The 25,018-nt window shown below is 40.1% G+C and overlaps 1 protein-coding gene across 4 annotated transcripts in view; it reads left to right on the plus strand.

Moving 5' to 3' along the window:
* Positions 1-2,831: 2,831 nt before the first annotated feature.
* hdac4 (histone deacetylase 4) overlaps positions 2,832-25,018 on the plus strand; it is a 120,723-nt gene continuing 98,536 nt past the window's right edge. For 3 of the 4 annotated variants that reach the window (XM_040148628.1, XM_040148632.1, XM_040148630.1), the window contains exons 1-2: positions 2,832-2,995; positions 14,824-14,971. In XM_040148628.1, coding sequence (XP_040004562.1) covers positions 14,950-14,971 — 22 coding nt within the window. In that variant the 5' untranslated portion in view covers positions 2,832-2,995; positions 14,824-14,949. Of the gene's footprint in view, positions 2,996-14,433; positions 14,474-14,823; positions 14,972-25,018 lie in introns of those variants that run through there. The other variant, XM_040148629.1, reaches the window with a different exon arrangement.

Below are 25,018 nucleotides of genomic sequence, written 5' to 3' on the forward strand. Positions count from 1 at the left end.
CTTGGCAAATATTCCCACCAGGTGTTGTAGTACAGTTGTTTTTTTTTTCCAGTCCTAGACACCAAAAGCTAGTTTACCTCACAAACTTTTAATCTAAGGAACATTATGGAACGCTAATGAACGCCAGTGACAATAGAAAATTGCAACTTACCTGCCGAAGCAGTTAATATGATCACTAGATGATATGAAAGCCTGCGCACAGAACCCAGTAAAATCATTGGATAAGTTAGATGACAAGATCAATAGCACTCTCATGTCTGTATGCAACAAATGTGGCTACAACCAGCAGCCAGTTCGCTTAGCTAAGCTTAAAGTCTGGAAGCAGGGGTTAAAAGGTAACCTGCTAGCCTACTAGCAGCTCTAGAGCTCACTTTTCAAAACATTGTGCCTGTTTGTACAATATTTTTAATACTTAAAGCTAAGCTAACTGCCTATTTAACGTACAGACGTAAGAGTGGTATCGATTTTTTCATCTTTTGGCAAGAAAGAAATAATTGCATTTCCCAGTAAATGTTGAAATATTTTTTTAAATGTAAACACCTGGGAGTCTATACAGACTAAGCTATTGTGGAGAAATCAAATGGACCGTAACTGGACACGCACTGTACCGTATGTAGAGTGAGCTAAAGTAGGACTGGAAGAGGGACAAGAAAAGGGGCCTAACACAGTCCTCTGCAACTGCCCCAACAGCTTGTGGCATATCATATAGCATAATATGGCATCATGCGTGAGCCATATCTGCTTTCATTACAGCAGATAAACTCTGGATGTATCCCATTTTACACAGCCAAGGACAAGTTTCAGAGAATACTTATTATGCTGTCAGTGGTCTCCTTTTTGAGGAGAGTGTGGCTGGGTTGAGTTGTTCCATCTATGTTCAAATCAGCTTTCTTTGCTTGCTTATGTAGACAGGCCCGTTTGAGTGGATACTTATTATTTTGTCAGTGTTTTCTTTAGAGACCAGCTCCACTGGGTTGAGTTGTTCCATTTCTTTTCAGATGAGCCTCCAAACTTAAAGCTAGAATGCCAGCGTTTACACAATCCCGGTCTTACTGTTGCTACATTTGTGGCAGCATCAAGTGTCCTTTCAAGCCTGGCAACAACATAGTCCACTGTGGTGCGGTACTTACATTAGTACTTCAGATCAACGACTATGAGCCCATACTGAACTGCTGGATGTCAGTGAAGTAAGGACATAGTTGCCGCATAACTGCAATTCATCACATTTCTTTGTCAGTCTGTGTGTATTAGCAAGTGTTTCCTATCTAATTCCATTGCTTTCACTCTCCATGAGAGCTCTCCAGACTATACACCTTTCACATGATGAACAGCTTCGCAGTTATTGCTTTGATCATGGAAAAAAGTCCTTCTTTCTCCAGTCCAGCCTCCATAATCAGCTCCAGACGAATTGTTTGGATAATAAGTAGATGAATAGTGTTTGAAGGGGATGAGGAGATTCAGAAGTCAACTCAAAACCAACATAGAGCATTGTTTTTTGTTTTCACTGATACTGTGTCATTTTTGTTTTCAGGGCAATGCCTGCCAGCGATGTCTCTGCTACTTGTTTAAGCTGCAAGACACAATATGTGCCGCTGTTGTCTGCTTATTAAAAGTTGGGGGAGATGTGACTTTGAGACAGTTTATGCTGTTTATGACTAGCTGGTGGTGATAAGTCCTGCATTTCTATCAACAAATGTGACATTACCATTCATGTATGAATTTTATCGTAAAATCTTTTAAGCTATCTTAATTTTTAATCCGTGTCAGGTTTCCCTAATCTACTGTTGGTATATGTCTCTCCACCTAAGTATTAAACCAACGGCTGAATGCGACAAGTTGACACATGTTCTCTGCAGTTGTGGAAAGTCATCCTAGAAAAAGGCTGCCTGGAAATCACCAGTTTGAATAGAAAAAGGTGAGGCACACTTAGGTTACACAAGACAGCAAATTACAATATTCAGTCACAAGGGCGAGTTGAACATTGAAGATTTGTGCTGGGAAAAGGTCAAATATATATATGAATGGTGCATGTGTGTGTGTGTGTATATATATATATATACACACATACATGCAACATTCAGCCAAAACATTACAATTAATCTTGCTGACTGTTGTGTGTTGCGTTGGAAAGAGTCATATTGAGTGTTTCAGTAAACAGGGACCTTGGCTTCGTGATATTCCTTTAAAGGTGCTCAGAACGTCTTTTCAGTCAGCTTCTTACTACGAGTAATGGGGGCTCACATAATCATGCTGTCAGTTGTTTTGGGGTTATCTCACAATGAGAGATTTCTTTATTTTTGTTTTCCTTCAGCTCTTTTTACTGGATGGAAGGGGGTTCAGCTCAGATGAAAAAAAGGTGATGTCACCTGCTTCTGTACACCCATCAGAATTTAGCAACATTTAACTCTTATGGCAGTCAGGGGGCCTGAGAGATACCACACTGTCGGTCGTAATTGAACAAGGTGAAGGAGAATACAAATGTACATTTTTACACTATACAGCATGCTCCTATAGAATTTCCCTTTAGAATTCGTTGGATAAGTTCAACATAAAGTTGTCGCTGAGCGTCAGTGGCATACTGGCATACCATATGAATATTATAGTGATAACGAAGGTGATGATGGGTAAATCATTACAAATCCATTGGGCATTTGGAAGGCTCAGTTGATTTGGAGGACATAAGTAGTAGTGATGAACACCCCTGTGGCCTGTGCACTGCTTCAAACAACGTGGAGAGCAGAGTGACGGGCTTCATTCATGTGTCCGCTCACGCTGACACAATTTGATTTTCCTCTCAGCTGTCAGTCATCCTGCCCTGCAGAGCCCGCCTCCTGCGGAAATACAGGAGGGTGTCCGACACGTGATTTATTCAGTATGGCGGAGCAGTTGGCTGAATGATTTTTACAGAACCGACGGGTCCTAAAACCCTGCACCGTGGATGCTCTTGGAGACCGGCAGAAAACCAGCCGTTCGCGCCCAAGGGGGCTCATTTCAGGTAGTGTTTCTTTTCTTTTCACTTCTGTTCTTGGTGAAACACAATTACACAGCTCTCTCTCTCTGACTTGAACGTGTAGAGAAAACCATGACTCAAATAATGTGTTTATCTCGTAATTGGTTTCTGCGCTTTTCCTCCTCGAAGCCAAACTGAGTTGCTGTTACTCCGCTCTACTTGACTTTTCTGCGAGTGTGTATCGTATTTTATAGTCAGCAGAGAGAGAGAGTGTAAGTGTTGCGCAATGAAGACATGGTTGTTAAGTATTTACATTTCGGAAAAAGTGGTTTTTAAATGCTGTGCAATGTTACTCCGCGACCCAAGCTCCTCGATTTAAGTAGGGGTTTTAATCTCGCTGTTAGCTATACAGCTTCAAACTCGTCTGAAACACGCTGTCAAGTCGGAGAAGTGGCTTTTATGGAAAGCGGACGTCCACTTATTACTTGGTCAGACTTTTGACTTTCTCTTTATAAGTTGTGCTGCAGCGCAGCGCCATACTTTGTCATATTGTTTTCCTCCTGAATGTGAGGCCGGTGCGACGGGCTGCCAGACGCGGCGGGGAACTTTGGTCACCCGAGCTACGGTTGTTTGTTTACCGGTGAACTACGTCACCCGTTTAGGGGATCTGTCTGGGTGCAGTGAAACGTTGTCTTTCACGGATGAAGCGTCGGCCGTGCTCCGAGCTCACCTCCGGACGTCTTTCTTCGGACAGCACAACCGGGGCCTGGCGCTCGTCTGTGTGTGTGAGGAGAAAGCGGTGTCTGTGTGATGTGAGGTTTGTGCTGAGGTCGAACCGCCGCTGCCGCAGCTCTGGGTGTAAACTTGTGTCTTCATGAAGTGTAAACACGGGAGAGCAGCAGCAGGGCCGTGTCCCGGCTCTGGTAAGACTCCTTTAAGCCTTTACTAGCGGAAACTATTCCCCTCAGCATTACAAGCACTGGGGGGGGGGGGGTTGCAACGCTTGTAAACTCCAGGCCCCACAGAAACAAGGTCACAGCAGCCCTAAAAAAAATCTGGCTCAGACTGCTTCTCTTAAAGGATGATGTGCTGAGAGCAGAGCCCTGATTGGAGCAGATGTGACACAGGATCTTGGTTGTTGTGTTGTTGTTTTCTCGCATGTTTTCCGTTCAGTATCTTTTTGTTCAATTAGCAGTCTGTTACTTGCGGAAGACAACTCCACCTTAGCCACAATTTAAGTGCTGATGTTATACAGACTGACAGTGAGTGAGAAGGGAAGGATTCAGTGTGGTCATACGAGGAGAATGGATTTGAGTCTCCGGTTAGATTGATCTGACTATAGCTTCGAAAAGCCCTGAAACTCTGAAACTTAAGATAAAGATATAGATATAGATGGCATGACACTGTGCTGAGGTAGCTCCACTGCAGTTACATCAGATATGAGGAAAACATGTATATCTTAAATATCAGTAAACATTTTAGCTTTCGGTGTCCGAAACACAGTGTGAGCCCTTTATTTCTAGACTCACCCCTCTCACCAGGCTCTAGTTATTCACTAGTCACATGGAGAAATCCATTGTAGATGAATAAGGGAAGAGAATGCCTGTTCTCTGCAAGAGGGTTCAATAGCTTGGAAAGCAGTCATAAGAAATGTCGCACCTTGAATAACCGGTGTGTCTGAGACTTTTTCGTAGAGGTGTTCAGAGTCCTGCTGTGTGCATCACACAGAGAGGAAGTGTTCACATGACGCTGGTGTGTGATGTTCACTCCATGAGTTGTTTTGTTGTTAATATGATATAAATCACTCCCCTGTTTCCTGACCAGTGATCAAGCTATTTATGTTATGTGCAAGAAGATTTGAGTCTAGAAAGTAGCTCCTCCACATAGATTTTTGTGTGTGAAAATTGCACAGTTAAGCAACAGAATGGATCCAGGAATCAGAGGTACACTGAGAGATATTTAATCAGTGCTAATGCATTTTAGAGTGAATTTCTTTGTCTAAGAAAACCTCTTTGTGGCTTAAACACCTGCAGTAAATGGAAGTAAAAGCCTCACATTCGGAGTTTGCATGTGTGTGCACATTTGTGGGACTAAAGTGTCTACTAATTATATCTTGTCGGATTGTGATGCAGAAACATAATAAAAAACAGTAGATGGATGCCTGTAATGTCTAAAGCCAGTCTCACATAACCAAGTATAAAAAGATTTTGGGGGCTCCTAAAATAGTGTTTTCAGATTAATTAATCACAATAATGTAATGATATTTTTGGACTGATTTGTTGTTTTAATATTAATCAGATTAATTTCAGCCTAAGGAGTCTAATGGGTAATTGGTCGTTTTTAAAAGGTTATTTTTTCTGGCACTTTTTGTCTTATTTGACACTGAAGAAAGACAGGAGATGTCTGTGAAACAAAGGTTCCCAGCTGTAAATTAAACTGCCAGTGTTGCTGTTGCATGGATCATGTCATACTCCACAACAATGGAATCAATTACAATGTACTGAATTCAGATTGACCATAACTGCTGTTTTTCATCACTGAGAAAACGTTTTAAAGTCACCTACCCAGCCAGCAAATTGTGAGTGTTTGACATACAAAAGATAGATTTTATGTGCAGTACTTTATTTTAGTGCCACATCTGAGAGAGATTTTTTTTGGCCAATTATTTTGTGTCAAATATATAGTGTGTATATATAGTGTTATACTTCTATTACGTGCATGATATTGAAGAGATTAAGATACTCTTCCTTGAGTAAAAACATGATTTTCCTTTATATGTCTTTCAGGGCAACCTAAGTAGCATTTCACTACACATAATGTTACTTGTGTATTTGAATCTTTAATCTCAGTAAGGGTTAGCTGACAGGTTCTTTTTCTTCAAATTCTTTTTTCTTTAATTTTGTTATCAAACTGATGCTTTCTGAATCGAATCCAGCCCATTAGACTGTTAAAACTCATGGGCCAACTTGCATGTCACTATCTTACAAAAGTTTGGGAGCACTTAATTCTTGTTCTTTACTTGTCCCAAAGTTAGCCTGTTGTAATCTCATTAATAAGCTCATTTAGCACAGTTCCATTGTGCTTTGTCAGGGCTCAGGCCTGACTTTCCAACTTCCTCCCATCATTTAGTACAAGCTGGCACTTGGAAAACTTGCTTGTTTGTGGACATTTTGTGGATGTTGTCACGCTAATGGATACTAATGGGGTTTATTAATGCCACTGTTGTGCTCAGGGACAAATAAGGTGACATGACCTTGTAATGCACAGACACGTTCACCCAGCGGGAATTTGTAAACTGCTTGGCAGGGTCGTCCCTTCTACCCAGAGCCATCCAGCATATTATTGTATCTTTGTTCTCATCCTCTGTCTCTCATCCATTACACACAATGCTTCAGAAACTGCTAATACAGTCTGAATGAAACTTGGGGGTATCTGCTGTTTCATCAGTCTTTTTGCAAATAGCCTCTTTACTGTCAGTCATCTAAATCAACCGAATCTGTTGACATGGACTGTCACCAGTTTGAATTTTACTTTGAAATTTTTGGGTTAAGTAAGCATAAAATGCAAAAGGTCAATGAAATCAATGACTGCACAGTTATTCTGCTTTTTCTCATTACGCTTACTTCTATGCAACATAATAAAAGGAAGGAAGTTAGATATTGGCCAGGGGGGTCAGAGAAGCAGTATAACTTAACAAGAGGAAGATTCAGAGAACTAAAAGGGACACAGAGTTTTTATTGGGCAACTATACCGAAGCTCTCAGCCTCAACTGATGTGATTTGAGGCTTGATGAATCCTTGTGCATATCCTTGTAGTCACCCAATGAGTTCATGGCAGCAAATTCTTCTCCCAGATTCAGCCCCTTTATACCCTGGTGTGACTAACAACTCCAATAATAAACCTGTTTTAGATCCTTTGTTCTTTCCTGGGACCTTGTCCTGTCTTTGAACCCATCTGGCCTCCCCAAACTCAGCTAGAAGTCCAGGTTAGACTGGGAAAAAGTATCATCTATGCTACCATATGAAACTGCTGATTTAAAAGTGCTATTTTACTGATTTGTTGCAACCATTTGCAGTATATACTGTTATATCTTCCAAAATTGGGTATAATCGGTACACAACAATTTACCAAGGTTCCCTAAGCGCCTCACATACAGGCTATCAGTAGACGCTAGCTAGGTGGGTGCGCACAGAGAAAGCCTCTCATACCCACTCAGTTACGGCAGCACAAATAAGGTGTGTGGCCAAAAATTAGTTAAATTGAATAGTGAAATAAGGTGTTTTTAATGTAAGATTTACCTAAGTTTAAATCGAGTGATTTTGTCTACCTGGGGCTGCCGAAGTAGAGCTAGGATTGGAAATGCTGATTTTGTTTTTTATTTTTTAATCAAAGAAAAAATCTACTAAGTCTGTCTGTGTGGCCCTAATGTTATCATACAATAGGATATTTACTCTCGGTAAGGGATCTGCTGCTCAGTTGGGAAGTAGTGGCACTTGTCCGTAGAGTGTCAAATAAATGGCATTCCCGGAGTTTAAGCCCATGTTGCATAGAAAGATGTCTCAGCATATTGCTATTGACAGTTGCCAGCAGCGTAGACACGAGTTTGACGTTATTGTTTTGCAATGTGTAAGTGTCATAAGAAAATGCTGGCATCGATAAGAGGAATAAATAAGATCTGAGGCATAGAATTCCACGGGTTTGGACAATTTGGAACCAGTTCTCAACTGGAAAAGATTCTCAATTCCCATCCCTAGTCAGGCGGCGAATCCAAATGCAAGGAACTAAGTGGATTAGGTCAAAGGTGAAAGAATTTGAACTCTGGCTCAATGTTTTTCTTGAGCAGTTTAGTGTGAAGCAGGGCTTGAATTTCAGCGCAGGACTGTGGGTATTCCACATAATTTAATCGATTCCTGCAAATGTAGCACTTATATTGCGGGAAACTCCTGCACACATCTACAGCACTGCTGCTCTGGACAACACACTTAGCGTGCTCTCTCTCCATCTCTCTACAAGGCTACGAGCCCCCTCTGCTGTTGCAGCATCTCTCGCCATCATACACAGACAGGTTTCAGTGATATGAACTTGAAGGCATGCAAGCCTGGGCTGTTGGCTATAATGTAAACCTACATCATCTGAAGTGAAACCCGCTCAGAAAAAAACACCAGAAACCGAAGGGACTAGTGCAGATGGCAGCGCCAGTGATCTCAACAACATAACAATGTTAATCCTCAGACAGGTAACGGTAAAGTCTCTAAAGTGAAGCAGCAGTCCAAAGTCAAGTTTCAGGCTAACTGCCTCAGAATATATCTGTGGCTTGAACTTAACAACGGTGAAATGAAAAATGTATGGTGCTGTGCCTTTTACCGGCCGATGTTACAAAACATTAACTGTAAGTCTCCACTCAGAAAGCATTTCTACAGAAAAGAAAGCGTGAGGCAGATTCACCAAAGAATGTGATGCCATGTGAAAGTTTGAATTTTGTTTTAAAGGAAAGTTGTTATTAAGTGGAAAGAGATGAAGCAGGGGAGACAAAGTACAGGGAAAGAATAGAGTATGGAAACAAGAGACAAGAGGGAGCCACCTAAAGAAAGACTAAGGACACTAATGCAACTCAATGAGAGGAAAAGTAGAAGGAGAAATGCAATGTATAGAGCAATATATATAGTTCGGAGAACCCCTTAAATTGGAGGAAAGCGACCACTAAGAATAGGACTAGGTAAGACCTGTAGTTAATCTCACAAGTAGTACCTCCCCCACTTTGGGGGGGGCTAAAGTGTATAAATGCTCATTGTGTGAAGCATTTAAGGGGGAATTCCCCCCATTTTGAAAAATGAATTTCAGGCCCTGGTCCTAGTGTTGATTCGGGTTGGGCATCAGTGCTCACTCTGTAAAAAATGAGTTTACTTGGTGGCTTTCCTTAACAGTGCAGCATGGAATATTGCTTAAGGGTGAGATGAATAATTAATAATGTAGATGGGCGATGATGAAAGAAAGCGATTATATGAGTTAAAGAGTGACAGTAACAGTGAAAGAATGTGATTAAGAATACGAAGTTGAGTTTTTTTTTTTTTTTTTTTTTATTAACAGCGCTCCACACACTGTGTGGAAAAATGCTACTTCCTACTTTTTATTTGACTCAGAATAGTTGGTATTTTGTTGCCAGGGTAACAACACATGGGTGTTTGTCCATTAACATTAGCAGCATTTGTGTGTGTATTACTACTAGGGATGCACCAATCTGATACTGATATTAGATATTGGTCCGATACTGACTCAAAAAGATGGATTGGGTATCAGTGACAAGAGGGCTGATCTATGGGGCTGATCTATTCAATTCAATTCTATGTTATTCTTTGTTTACGTCTATTTGTGCTTACAATATCATGCGTCGGCAGTGCGCAGACAAGTTCACAAGCAGCACTCCACCCTGAAACAGCGTGTAAAATCCACGAAGTGAGCAGACAAATGTCCACTGTGCCAGTCTCTGTTAGTCACATATGCCGTCCTTTGTTGTTATATTGATGATTAAATGTCTGACAGTCTTTTATTCCACCAGTACATTGACCGAGTTGCTAGCTAAGCGTTAGCTTGTAGCAGGAGTGGTCCAGGGTGAGGAGAGAAAAAAAAACAGTTGCTGTTGTAGCACAGGCAGTTAGGTCATTAATCTCCAGCGAAACTCAAAACTGCAAAACATTAGCAGTCCACAAACCCACTGCCACCAGTGTGACGCTGGTCACTGTTAGCATAAACTATAAACTTAATTCTTACTTATATATCCATGCGCAGAATGTCTTCTCATCGTCGTGTTAAATGCTTCATCTGCATTCCACTATGAAATATTCAGTTCAGTCAGTCAGCTTACAGAGAAAAATTTATTTAACATACGAATACAGCACAGCGGCACAGCAGAGGGAGGGCCGGTATTTTGACAGCACCAGTTTGTAAGGGTACACTGAATATGTGATGCAGAGAGTGGGACGTGTCATTTGTGTTTGTTGCAGGGCAACGTGAATTGACTGCCTCAATTGGGTTGCAGACACCGCTGGAATAAAAATATGCTTTTACTTTCCAAGTCTGCTTAACTGCGAGGATGTGCATGATATAAATTTTGGCACCTACCCATGTGAGTGAAAGACCTCATGGAAAACTTGTGAACCATGTGTAGCTCTAGTTTACAACTGTGTGGGTCATAAGAACACATCCCTCTAAGCAGAGTCCTAATGTGTCCTCTGTCCATTTTTATTTGGCTGGACTCTTGCACTGGGGCGAGCCCTATAAACGCGAATGTCTGGTGCTAACTGGCTGACTGAGTGATGAAGTTACACCAGTGGTCATCTGGCTGAGTCATGGAGTTTCTATTATGTCAGCAGGGGGGCATTTACAGGCAGTTTTGCCAGTTTAGCACTTTTGTCGCTAGATTTGCCGACTTTTCACACTACATTAGTGACTTTTTTTCAAAAAAGCACCCAACGACAAATCTTGGACAGTTTTTGGACAAACCTTAGCCCCTTTCTGTTCAAGAGAGTCGCCAGTGTTGCCTTGCGAGTGTGAGGTCCGGCTTTACCTCTGCAGGAACACCTCTCTGCGTCTCATTCAGTTGACCACACGGCAGCTGAGATACACGTAAATAAATTTCTTTCTCTCTGAGTGATAATTTTACAATTAAATATAGTGGAAATCACAGCGCAGCCGTTGTCTTTAACTCGTGTGTGGTGATTTTGTCAGATGACATCGCGGTTATGAAATCAGCATTTTAGCAGAGCACAGCAGCAGGTTGGAAATGCCTTGGAGGTGACTGCTGGTTAATGTAGTCTTAATGGGCTGCCTTTCAGTTACTATTTCATATTTATAGCATTGTCTGACAGCAGAAACAAAAAAACACGTAGATGAGAACAACTTTATTGGGAATTCAGTTGTATTGAATTACTGTATATGTGAGTGCAGACAGGAGGAGAGAAGCAAACAGATAAAGGGCTGAAACCGGCTAATGGAATGCAAATACGACACGAGGATGATGATGATGATGATGATGATGATGATGATGATGCTGCTAATTAGTTTATTAGGTCATCTAGCGACATTTAGTGACTTTTCCAGCAGGCTTCACCTACTTCAACTACATTGAAAGTAGTTTTTACAGCGGTTCCACAACAGTTTTCAGCTATGTTCTCGGTTTCACACATTGACCATACAAAGTCCAACTGAATACTAGGTTTTGACCTAGTCTTGTTTAGTATCAGAAGTGATAAAGTACAGGCTACGTCCTGTTTTAACTCCATTCTTATGACCATCAACTACCCTCTCAAAGTTACGTAAGTATCAGTCAGGATTTTCTGCCATGTGCTGCTTCTACTCGGTATTCTGTATTATTTTCTTACGGCACAGCTCATTGTATGCAGTAATAATGACTGATCTTTAGTCATTCATTTGTATATCCTATTATGCCATCCTGTTATCACATAAAACTGGAACATTTATATCATATACATTATATCATATACATTATTGATGTGTATTTGAGCTGCTACCTAGTCATACTCAACATACAACTTGCCTTAGGCTGTCAGAGCTCTGTAGCAACAGGGAAATTGATCCCTCAGCGCCACTTGATGCCTGTGTTCCTCGTCTTGTCATTTTGTCCCTGTTCAGCCAACAGCTGATTGATTTGATGTCCTGCCGTCATAGCTGGTCTCGTTCAGTTGCAAACAAGCCACAGAGAGTATTGTGTTACTGCAGGTCCTTTCATGTCAGATAATGTATCACTTTCTCTTCTCAGTTGTGTGCTCACTTACCCCCTCTGCCATGTGTCTCCCACTTACCCACTTTTACTGTCGTGTCACCTGTGTCACATTGACTTTAAGCTTCCCTCCTTTCAAGGAAGGTGAGTTCAGTTTGACTCAGTCATGCCCTTAACAAGCAAGAGTCTAGACATATCAAAATATTATGTCCCTGTCTTGCTAGCTGTGAGATGCAATGCTTTTCCTTTCGGGTTTACAAGTTCTATTTTACCAACTATTTTTGCCAATAACAAAGAAAAATCAGAAACATGTCAATCAGTAGCATACTAGTGGTGCTGCTAATCCCACTCAACAGCTAAATAATTCATAGTCAATTAGGGCTGAGAGGCTGAGGCTGTATTCATGGCATAAGTGCATTTTCAATGATTCATTTCATGAGCTATGTAAGGGGTCTCTTAATTGTTGTTTACTGCTCACTATCTGACCACATGTTATTTTTATGCCATTGTGATTACTGCCGGCAGGGCTCAGAGTGCTTGGGAAATGAAGTCCATTAAGGCATCCTGTGAGCTGTTTTCCTGTCAAGTGCCATGAAACGTTGCCAGATTAAAACTTAACTGTACATGAACAATAAATCTCATCCAATCTGAAGTGTCAGTCTGTGGAAATGAGGTGCATGAAAAGATGCAGGTGGTATATTTTATGGTTCTACAGTGCATGAAGAATACCAGCAGTGTTGTACAGAGATTAATTTTGAATAGGATCCCTGAATGGTTTAAATTTTCGAAAAAGTGAAATCATATGGAAGAAACATTAAGAACTACACAGCTGACAGCAGACCAGTGCCACAAAATGCAGGTTGATGGCGTCAGAAAAGGAGTACATTTTGACTTTGGCTTCCTCTACTAATTTTTTTTTTTTTTTTTGTGTAGCAGAGAGAATGAGCGGACTCAATGCTTGAGGTCATTGCTGACATGGTATGATAAACTGTAAAAGCACAGTCTGAATTCTTGTGTGACAGACGACTCCTTTGACAAAAATAGATGGCTTGATCTGAGAATAGCATTGCTGCCCTCCAGTTGATACACTGAGGACTTTTTTCTGACACCCCATGCCTCAGCAAATCCATCAACCCCTACTCTTAGTATCCCTCCTGGCCGTCAAAGTATTGTGTGCATGCATGCGACTACTAAACACAGACTCTTGTCAGACATTCACACGGCCATCTAAACCTCCCCTTTGGTTATTTTGCCTCTGGCTTGAAGGATATTGTGAGGTTCTGCGCTCAAATTTCTTAGTGAATGACAAATGCAGAGGAAGTACTTTTTCACAGCAGCAAACTGATGTTTTGATTTCTCAAACTCAGAAAAGAAAGCTGGCAGTCTGCACTTAAATATCAGTGCTGTTGCACTGAGACTGCGGAAGCAAAACTAGAGCTAATTTTTTTTCGTAGATTTTCTTAACATTCCACACTAATTATTAAGATGGGCTGCCATTAAATTTGTTACTCACTCAAGGGGTGTTTTTTCTTCTACGATAATTCCTGATAAGTGAAGTAAGACCCTGGAGAATCCTGGCAGTAATGTGTTTCCATGAGGTTTTATTTGACCATGCAAAGCTTGCACCCTCTTTCCACTGAACTCATTCAATTGACAGTAATTCAGTTGAACAGCTTTCAAGTAACAGCGACAGAAAAGAGACCGTGTGTCTGTGTGTGTATATGTTTGAGAGAAAGAGGAAGTGAGCACGTACACACTTTATTGCAGCTTCTGTGGTATTTCTAGTGACTGATTGCAGCTCTCGTTACCACTCGTTTGTGTTCAGCTATGTTGACACCTGTTAGATGGGACAGAGGTGAGTTTTAGTGACTGCTGGTTAGTGCTGAATAGCCGGAGGCCTCCCTTTATGTGGTTGTGCGTATTTACATACTCCTTGCAGTTTTGATTGCATAAGACACACACACACACACACACACACACACACACACACACACTAGACAGTATGAAAACTTCTCTTCCTCCTTCTCTTCTGCTGTTGACTCAGAGGTAAGTCTAAGCCCTCAGGAGGCCTCTGTTTGCATTTCATTTCTGGTTCTACTACAGGGAAGAGCCTTTTATTAAGGTACTGGCTTACCCAGATGACCATGCAAGCATGTGATAGTAAAAACATAGTAATGTAACTAGAAGTTGGCAAATGTTGAAACTCTTGCAAGAACATTCTCAAGATCATAAGTATATGTAATTTATATAGCTATTGGACTAAATACAAAAGCTTTGGTAACAACAGGGCTAGCTGTTGCATTGTTGTGTTCTTAGTAAACCAAAATAGTTCAAATGAAACTAAATTCATTTGATAAAAAACAGATGCGATACAACTTTTACTTGGAAGAGGCCAGAGCTGTTTTACATCACCGCTTCTTTTCTTTTTGTCCAAAATAAATCAAATGATTTTTATTAGTAATAGGGTTGATAATTGCTATGACTTTCAAAATGTTTGCCACACTTATAATTGATGTCCAACATCAAACAAGAGCCAAACATTTGCTCAAAAAGACTTTTTTTAATTTAATTTATGCTCTTTAACAACAACAGGAAAAACAACAAGTTTTGCTTTAATTTGATTTCTGATTTTCGTCACTGTGACTTCTCTCCTCTGTGGTTGCTAACCTCACCTTGGCAGCCACCATCTAGCTCACCACTGACCCTGCATATACAACAGTTATCTCACAAAGCAAGAGAAATATGGGACCACAGCCTCCTGAACATCTTTAAAAAGCCTATTTTAGGTAAAAAAGGAGATGTATGCGTAATCATTTAGGGTCACAGATAAATGATCATGAAACACATCATCTTTTTTCTGAGGGCTGGTGACCTGCAGGTCTTTGTTCTCTCCTGGCCCCTTTTAAAGGACCACACATGGCCACACACAGGATGTTTAGCTCAGTAACTGCCAGAGAGGGATAAAAAAAAGCCTACAGGACACCAGCCCATGGTGACCCCTGATTTAGAATATGCCCTCTTAGTTTGTAATTTGTTGGAAAACAGCTTAAATATGACAGTGGTAATTGGTATATGAGCTTCTATCTGAAATATCCCATTCATATGTAAATGCTTTTTCTGCATCTACTTCTCACAGCCTGACTGTTCGGTTAAAGGAATCCTGTCACAACACACCACTGAGGTCTCCACCTGTGGCTCGGTATGATGAATTCCTGAGAAACAACTCCCCTGTCAAGTCTGCCTGGCACCAGCAACCATAAAAATGAGCTCTCACAGTCGACCAGGTAAAAATGTGAAAAAATACAGTATTTCACAACAGGAACTCTTTAGTCCTTTTCAGTGCATGTGTAGTTGCTTTGACATGGACACACCTTCTGCTATTTGAATTAAAATAACATTTGGCATTAGGGATTATTGTGATGATATCTTCTGAATTTGCATAACAAGTGTATATTTTTCTTTTGTGTTGAGATTGTTTTTAAGATTATGCTGTTTTCTGTCTATAGTGTATTCAAGTGTATTCAAGTGTATTCTGAACACTTCTGTATTCTTCTTTTTACTTTTATGCTGTGTTTTATAAATGGAAAAGGTAGGAGAGCCACCTGGTTACGAAAGGCTTATTCTACTTTCAGGCTTATTTTTGCATGCAGTGTTTTTTAGATTCATTTGGTAAATATAGCGTAATGCTCTGATGATGAGCAGTTTCATACTTTGTATATGTGTTTTTTTTTTAGTATAGTTTTAAACCTAACTCCTACACGTAGTTAACATGTGATAAGTTTATTTATTATTAGAACAGCAGAAAATGGTTAGTGAAACCCTGCTTCTGACGACATCCTTTTTCTTTGACGTCTGAGTGAAATTATTACAGGTTAAGTTAGTACTTGAGTTCTATGGTGTGCTTTCAAAAAGCTGACATTTGAAGACTGTGATGTTTGGCAGAAATAGAGGGAATTGACTTTGGTTGAAGCCATTACTGAGTCAGACATTTTACTCTTAGCCAAAGCTAAGACATTTTTTTGATATACAGAGAGTAGTAATGTTGAAAATATAGAATAGTAGCCTCTCTCCATTTTGACTTTGTAGTTGATAATTTGATTAGACCTTGGAGATCAGACCAAACCTGCTGTTTTGTTTTAGCATTTTCTACAAGGGTCTTCAATCTTCCAAGGAGTTATTGAATATGGTTAAGACAGTTGGCAAAACCACTAACTCCAGCATGTTGCATTGTTTAAACAGCACTTACATAGTGTTAATGGAGAGAGGGCACATTTTTGTCTAAGTATATTATTGGTTACGGTCAGTTTAATTGATTTGCAATTATGTTCACCCAAGAAAGACAGTGCTGCCATGAAAACAAATTGATGCAGAAAATATGATTGCAAGCTTTTAAATGTTCTTTTTTTGTCATATTTTGTAATAGTTTTCAGTTATTCACTGAGAGTTTGAAGTAAAATGAGAGTAAAGTACTTTCAGGTAAATGTAATTTTTTTTGTTTTGAATTAGGATTTGAACATGTAAGGTGCAAATTCATTATTATCTCTTTTCTATCAAGCAAACTTGATTAGAAACTTTGACTTGCAAGCCAGTTACGTAGCTCTCTGTAGTCATAATGTACCCTGTGACATGGAGGCATTATACATGGATTTTGTAACCACAGTCTTGAGTCAGGTAATGCGAGTCATGGCAGGTAATGAAAGTGACATCAGGCAACACCAACAACAAAACACTAAAAAAGCCAGTGATTTGTTCTCACTGATACATTGCAACTAAATTTAGCGTATACAAAAAATTTGAATGTCCGTTGAGCCACTCTCTCCATGAATGACACTTAGAATTTATGACCAATAAAAACGCTGTATATTTCACAGTACATTTCTCTTTGCATGCTTAAAAATGGAGTCCCTGGTGTGCTTGACCTCAACCAGTGAGAGATATCCATGTGGCCTAGTCAAAAGCCCATTTTGTTTAATCACAACTATTAAGCAGATCTGTATTTTTCTTTTTCAACTGCTGATCAAAATGAACAAATGGCGAATTGTGTCCTCCCTTACCCATCATGCTTTGGATGTCTTGGTTGTATTCAACACGGTGATGTCACAGCCATTGATTAATTGTTGTGGTGCTATTGGTCCTGTGTGGCGCAGTGTGGGTTGCTGGCATCACCTCCTTTTCTCGAATTGTGAGTAGAGACATGGTTGGGTCCTGGCCAGAAGGGTTTGCGTCAGAGTGGACATTTCAGGCTGTTCAGATAGCTGTGAAAACTGGCACAGGCCAAAGATATCTGTGATTTTCTTCATCTTCTTTTTATTGTAATACATTGTTATGTAAGCTGAACCTTGGCACGGGCCATATTTTCCTCTTTTATTTTCCTCCTATTCTGATCATTTCCATGCTCTGTCTATTCTCATTTCTCACAAGATATTTATTATCCTTAAAGTCTTAAAAAAAGTTTCTAAAATAACTTCAACTTGTAGGAGTACCATTTCACCTTTTTCAGTTTTGAGGTATGCCTGTCAGTTTTCTGGTTATTTCATGGACGTCATCTGACTTGCTTGAGCTTTCACAGACAAAAATCCACTTTCAAGGTAATGGAAGAATGATCCCATCCTGAATCAACAATTGTCAGTGTAATAACCAGACTGTTTTTCCTCTTATTTGGACTGTTCCAACAAGGGAGGGAACCTTTTATACTCACCCAGAATATGTCAGTTGATGGATGAACATTATCCTGTTTTTGGGAAACATATTTCATAATGAATGATTCACAATTGTGCATACATCTCCACACACAACTTTCCCAAGTTACATCAAACATAGGTGAGGGACAGTCCTGTTGAAATTTTGTATCAAGCCAAAACACTTCAACCTCCAGACTTTTCTCCACCTTGACCATCTTTGAAATTAAGGATGAAGCTTTCACTCCTTAATTTCACCTCCTGTTAGCAGTTTGTTTTCGCCCTCCAGTCTTTGCAGTTTTACTAAGCCCTTTTCCATGTATGACTGATCATCATTTCCTATTCTTAAACCACCATTTTAGAGCACTGAAGGGCCTTTTGTCTGACTTAAACTTGGGTGGCAAAGGCTGGCATGTTGACATGCTACTTGGCATTTTGGAACTGGGTTTATGGCCTTTGAGCCAGAGCTAGAACACACACACAGACAAACTCTCTCATCCCAATAAGACCCTCCCCTCCCTCCCACCCCGCCCCTCCTCTACTTTCTCCAGCGGCAGTAATCGGTGGCAGGTCCTGGCTGAGGGGGATCTAGCGTCAATAAATCGTCATGCAGAGCGGCTCCCCTGCCTGGAACCCAAACAGAGCGAGGGGCCGTCTGCTGCTGGAGGCCTTGTAGAGCTTGTTAAGCCCCTCTGAGACTTGTGCAGTCTGAGCAAAAAGAAAGCAGTTGTGGAGCAGTTCCAACCTCTTTCTTCTGATCTTATCCATTATTGTATAGTTATTACAGGTTGGTAGTTGTGCTTTAAGCTGGCAGCCTGTAAAGAATCTCCAATTTTTCTTGATTGCAAGTGTATGTTTGCAGAGCGAGACCCAGAAAACTCACTTTCCCCCAGTGGATCTAGTCATAGATAGCTGTGTGTCCCCTTGGACTTTTTTTCCTTTTGTGCAGTCCTGCTATTACTGTTTCCTGTGAATAACTTTTGTGTACTGTATTTGCTTATGTGTTTTCATCCATCTCTAGGTCCTAAGATTAATTCACACCCTTTCACCATAATACATGCAATAAGACTAAAAGAGTAGAGCCTGGTAAGTGGGAGGGGCAAAAGGAAACACATTACCATAACTTATAGTTTCTTTGATTAGCTGGTCGGTATGGGGGGAATTGCAGTTGTCTTTGTCAGTCATTGCAGCCAAGCAGTATTGAGGTACAGGGTGGGGGCTGCTTTGAGAAGTTGTTTTTTTTTAAGATAAACACCTCCTCACTTTTCTGAGTCTTATTCAGACTGCTGATCTGTGGCAGATGGTTGTGAATTATTCATGTGTAGATTTTATTCCAGAGATTACTCACTATCAGAGAGAAGGGGGAAAAAGATGGAGAGGACTGACGGCACAATAACTGCCTTACAAAAGATAGCAGAGTGCAAACAGCTCATGCCAGAGAAGACTTATTATTGTTTTCTCCATTGTGATCAACAGAGCCTTGTGACATCATTAGGTGGGCTGTGATAGTTTTGTTATTTCTAGTCAATTTTGTGCTTTGAAGGTGTTTATGTTACACTGCTGAACTAAAAATGCAGGGATGTGATTTTTAAGCTTTTCCGGAGACACTATTTCCTGTCCAATAGGAAATATAATTTGTGGACATTTTTTCATTTTGGGTCAGGTTTGTCCTTATAAGCAAATTTTAAGCATGTGAGTGTGTATTAAATTACCGAATTAAAGCTTAAATCGAGACTATGTAACTTTTGCTGAGCAGCAGTGGCCTTTGTGGTCACAAGTGGTAATTACAGGACTCTGGCGCATTAAATTCTGTCGGGCTCTGAGAGGGTGAAGTGTACTGGAAGCAGTGTAACCCAAGCAGGTAACAGCTCATGTAGAGAAGAGGTAGCCTATCAGTCGCTTAAACAACTAACACAGCAGTTGTACACTAAAATGAAGTTGCTAGGAGCTATCTTTACGCTAACTGTGTGATGAGCAACGACGACAACAGGCAATTAGAGCGTAACTGAACATGTGAATATGTTTCACTAACGTTAGGACCATATCATCTTCACACATCACAAAACATGCAGTGGTGGCTGCTAGTATGTAGCTTAACTCTGTTGATACTAAGTTACAAATGTAGGCTGATGTCTGGTAGTAATGTATGTAGATGAGCTCTTTTGATGACCAGCAGAGCTATGAATACAGTCTGGGGGCTGGTAGTCTAGAATTTTGCTGATTACAAGCCAGGTTACATATTGACAAGCTAAAAAGCGATTGTACCGATGATTTACTTAATTCACTGAAAGGGGCCGATAAATGAAAGAAAGCAGTTGGGGGAGGGGTCTGGTGCTAATGCAGTTACTATCTGTGGTAACACTGTGACAAAAATGAACCCGGTCATGCTAGACTATGAAGTAGTTTGTGTAACTTAGTGTTACATACGTTTACATACATTTTTCTCCATAAAACTCTAATATTATTCACCCTACTGGCATTAGTCTATTGAATCAAAGCCACAAACGGTAGTGGCAGAAAAATGTAATTCCCACACCAAACTGCCACTTCAACACAGTAACGAATACACAGTAGAAGCCAACGTTAGAAGTAGTGTTATCAGTAGAGTAAAGCAGATGCCATCGCCAAGTTAGTTCAAAAGCTCAGGCTTTGCCTCGCCTCTTTCAATTGCGTATTGTTGGACTATGGGTTATTATTGTCTTCCTATGCCGTTTGTCACTTTCTTTTTTTGGCCTCTGGTTGGTAAACTCTGAAGTGTCTCATGACCGCCATCCACTGCTATGGAGTGCGTTACTGGTGTATTTGCTTTTATGTTGGAAGATTTTTCACACTTTAAAGCTTGGGGACACACACATCATAGTATCTCTCAGCTGGCACATCAGATCTCAACCGACTGTTTTAGAAAAAGTAGGATTTAGCATCTGAAATGAAAGTAATGGTGGGTTTGGTACGTTATTTTAATTGCTTGAAAATCTAAAATTTTTTTTTTTTTTATGAATAAAGAATTTATTTTTTGTACATTTAAAAGTTAAATAGTTTAGCTTTAAGTATTAGATTTAGGAGTAATCAAAATTAGCTGCTGTATAATTTAGGCTCCTGCTTCTGATATTGGAGTCATTTTTAATTCTCTCACTTGCCCTTCCTTCTCTTCTGTCACTCTAATTTCCCTTTCTGTCGCTTTTTCTCTGTCTCTCAGTAACTGTAATAAGGACATGCAGTGGGAGCTATCAAAAGCCTGCAGTTGTGGATTAGGAGAAAGTGGCTAGTCCTGGGCCAGGCAATTGGAAACTGAAGCATAATCTTCAAAAAGGGAGCTTAACCCCTGCTGGCCCACAATGACGATTCCTCATTTACAGAGGCCACTGCCACAAGAAAAAAGCTTGGGGTGTTAATTGATATGTTTTAGTCTGAAGGCAAGAGGCAAAATTAAATTGAGTTTAGGAGCTTATTCAAAGGAAGTTATTAAAGGTTTGCGGGGAGTGATGCTGTTCATTTGATCTGTGCTTCTATACGCTTGCAGCTGCGCTCATAGTTGCCACTGCTATCTAGATTGTCCATTGTCCAAAGAGCCAGGGGGACACAATAGTACTATCTCCTGTCTGTGTTTGATGCATTTGAGTGCTGCAGAAATGTTATTGTTCTCATTTATCCTTGGCTCTGCAAAATTTTCCTCAATGGAAAGATGGATGGGACTGAGAGTTGAACCAGACTAAACAGAAGCCTTTTTAAGAGAACAATGGAAGCTGCTGTGGAGAAATAAGATTACTGCCTCATTATTATCTTTCTCTCCACAGTTTTCCAGAATATTCCATTCAAGTAATCTCATTGCCAGATGAAACAAGTGTGCAATTTAGCCTTCGGAAGAATTTATTAAGCATTCAAAGCTTTTGCTGCCGGAAGCTCAGAATTGAATTATGGTTTTGTGCTCAAACTGCTGTGCACTGTTCTTTCAAATAAACAAAGATCCACCGGTCTTCTTTTTAGTTCTTTCACTGTTAATCACACAGAGTTTTTATGGTTGATTTGGTAGCTAAATTAGGCGATATGGCATTGGTTTTTAACTTGCTTTGATAACTTACCTTTTGTTTCTACCTTTTATTCTTGTTTACTGTGTCTGGCTTTCAGAAGGCATGCCAGTAAAGGCGGTGTTCTTGAATCTTCATACAAAACAATTACCAAAAATATATAATTACAAATCACTGCGTTTCATAGCACTGGCAAAAGTATGATTGTAGCTTAGAACTGATGCCTGAGACAAGTATTCAGCTATAGGGGTTGTGTTTGAGCTGACACTATACACAGATACAGCTGTGACTGTTGATGGTACTACACAGAAATTGGAATAGCCCAGATGTCTAGTCTGTAATAGATATTGAGATTAAGAACATGCAAGACTTTAAGATTAACCCTTAAGGATTCACATCTGCTGCAAAGCTTATACTATGAGTGAAATACGAGAGGTCACATTGTTTGAGACCTTTGTGCAGCAGACAAGCACAGTATAGTAGGACTGGAGAATCCCTGCACTGCTGTTTCTCATCTGGCTGGGAGGTGCAATCCACTGTATGGGTTCAACAGGGGACAGCAGAGAAGAGGGAGGCGGGTCAGGTGGGTCCCTGAGGTTGTAATCCTCCTGCTTCTATGAACAAAACAAAATCAAAAGTTCCCAGCAGTTACACAATCCCTGTTAGGAAGGGCTCAGTGCACCCTGGGTCTCCAGGGCAGAATGAACTTTTCCAGGCACTAATCCGAGGATAAGCCCTGAAACAGAGGGCTTCAAACTCTGTTGTGTGCTGTGGTGTACTAAAAATGCATGAAATGCCCCATTGAGCTGTTGTGTACACTGTGAGTGGCATCCCCAACAGATCTATACTCATAGTGCCAGTGTGATGATACAAAGACGCAGGTCCTGCTCTTCAGAAAAGTTATGTATTATCAAAATAAGTATCCTTCAGTGGCATGTCCCAGAAAGCACGTTTAGCAAACTCTGAAACTAACCCTGAAAACTCAGTTTCCAATCCCAGGGTTAGTCAACTGAGTTTTCAGTTCCAGAAAAACTGATCAGAGTTTATTCAGTCATCTCTGAGTATGTTCACTCTGAGTTAAGTGAGGGTATGGTGACCGAAAAAAGCCATCATTAATGGAACGACGAAATTACGATTTACCATGGCAACAAATAAACAAAGGACAGAGCCTCCATTTCAATCCAGTGGAGCTAGAAATATGAATGTGTAACAATGCACATTTTTCTTTGAAAAACGCAGCAGCAGAGTTGGAGAAGAGAGTCAATAAGTTAACACTATTACATTTTATTCAGCGTAGTCCACTCATGCATTATGTAGCAGGCCTGAGTTTCCTTAATGGATGATAATGCTGGAATCCTACTCTTTGTTAGAGTACATCTTTAAACATATTTATTCAGGTGTAACTCGATGGGGACAAAGTGCTGGTGGCAGCAGAGGATAAAATCAAATAGATAAAAGATAAGTTTATATATTCTATGATTGTAGTGTACATTTTTAGATGTGTATTTTACATTAAAAAATTTTGCTCAGCAGCATATTTAATATATTATACAGTTAAGTCCATAAGTATTTGGACTGTGATACAATTTTCACAATTTTGCCTCTGTACACCACCACAATTGATTGGAAACAAAGCCATCAAGATGTGATTGAAGTGTAGACTCTCAGCTTTAATTCAAGGGGCTTAACAAAAATATTGCATTAACCGTTTAGGAATTACAGCCATTTTTATACATAGTTTATACATAGCATCATATTCAGAGGCTCAAAAGTAATTGGACAATTGACAATTGAGTTGAATGGCCAGGTGTGGCCTGTTCCCTCATTATTTCCTGACGAATTAATCAGATAAAAGGTCTGGAGGTGATTCCAAGTGTTGAATTTACATTTCGTAGCTTTTCATGGGAACTTTCAATAAGCGGTCCAAACAGGTGTCGATGCAAATGAAGGAGGCCATCATTAGGCTGAAAAGACAAACCTATCAAACAGAGAGCAGACAGATGGCAGAAACTTAAGGAGTGGCTAAATCAACAATTTGGTACATTCCGAAAAAGAAGGAATGCAGTCACGAGTTCAGCAACTCCATAAGGCCTGGAAGACCACAGAGCACAACTAAAGTGGATGATTGCAGAATTCTTTCCTTGGTGATCAGAAAGTCCTTCACAACATCTGGCCAGGTCAAAAACACTCTCGAGGAGGTAGGTATATCATTTTCAAAGTCTACAATCAAGAGATGCCTTCATGAATGTAAATATAGAGGGTTTACCACAAAATGCAGACCACTGGTAACACTCAAGAACAGAAAGGCCAGATTAGACTTTGCCAGAAAACATCTAAAAAAGCCTGCCCAATTCTGGAACAATGTTCTTTGGACAGATGAAAACAAGATTAACTTGTACCAGAATGATGGGAAGAGAAGAGTGTGAAGAGAGAAAGGAACGGCTCATGATCCAAAGCATACCACATCATCTGTCAAACAGGGTGGAGGCAGTGTTATGGCATGGCCATGTATGGCTGCCAATGGAACTGGGTCACTGGTGTTCATTGATATTGTGACTGCTGATAGAAGTAGCAGGATGAATTCTGAAGTTTATAAGGCTATGCTATCTGCTCAGATTAAGCTAAATGCTGCAGAACTGATAGGATGGTGCTTGACCCAAAACATACTTCGAAAGCTTTCTCAAGGCAAAGAAATGGAATATTCTTCAATGGCCAAATCAGTAACCTGACTTCAACCCAATTTAACATGCTTTCACTTTCTGAAGACAAAACTGGGGGCAGTAAGACCTACAAACAAGCAGCAACTGAAGGCGGCCGCAGTGAAGGCCTGGCAATGTATTTTAAGAGAGGAAACTCAGCATTTGGTGATGTCCATGGGTTCCAGACTTCAGGGCTGTTTAAGTGATGTGTGTAAATTTGAAGGCCCTTTTTAAAAAGCATGGCTGCCTAGTAAACATCCTTTTAAATAAATAATAGATCAGAGATTCACGAGAAAATCCCTTCTCATAGCAAGTCATTTTCTACCTCATAACAATAAAATGTTCAAAAACTAGGAATGATCCAGGTTGTAAAACTACCAATCTTTTCTCCAAGAAATCAAGTCCTTACAGATTCTATGTCTTTTAGGTTACTCCTCTACTGTTTTTACACATTTTTGTGATTGTCCTTTTTTGGTGTCTCACCACCTGCAATTCATTTGTATAATTTAAGATGCTAAACTGTGACAGTTTCTGTTTATCTGCTAGGTATGACCTAAACTATGCGGAGCCACTGGGACAGGATTAGTGTTTTGGCTAAACATGCTTGCTATTTTGGATATGGAGTTACAAATGACTGGGAGGTTGATTTGCAAAATGTCAAGTTTATGTTTCAAGTATATTGAGCTTCATAGACTGAACTTTTAAAAAGGTCAAATGAAGATGAAAGCGCAAAGAGAGTGGGCATGCCTCTTTTAGCATTAAAACATATTGTCAGATGTTACTTGCTGACAAAATCATCACTATTACCAGTATTGGGCGACATATACTCCTGTCTTAAATATATATAAATATAAATAAATAAATATATAAATATAAATATATATAAATATATAAATGTATCTATCTATATCTACATATATATAGATATA

The sequence above is a fragment of the Xiphias gladius genome, chromosome 16, assembly GCF_016859285.1.
Source record: "Xiphias gladius isolate SHS-SW01 ecotype Sanya breed wild chromosome 16, ASM1685928v1, whole genome shotgun sequence".
In the NCBI taxonomy this organism is placed as follows: domain Eukaryota; kingdom Metazoa; phylum Chordata; class Actinopteri; order Istiophoriformes; family Xiphiidae; genus Xiphias; species Xiphias gladius.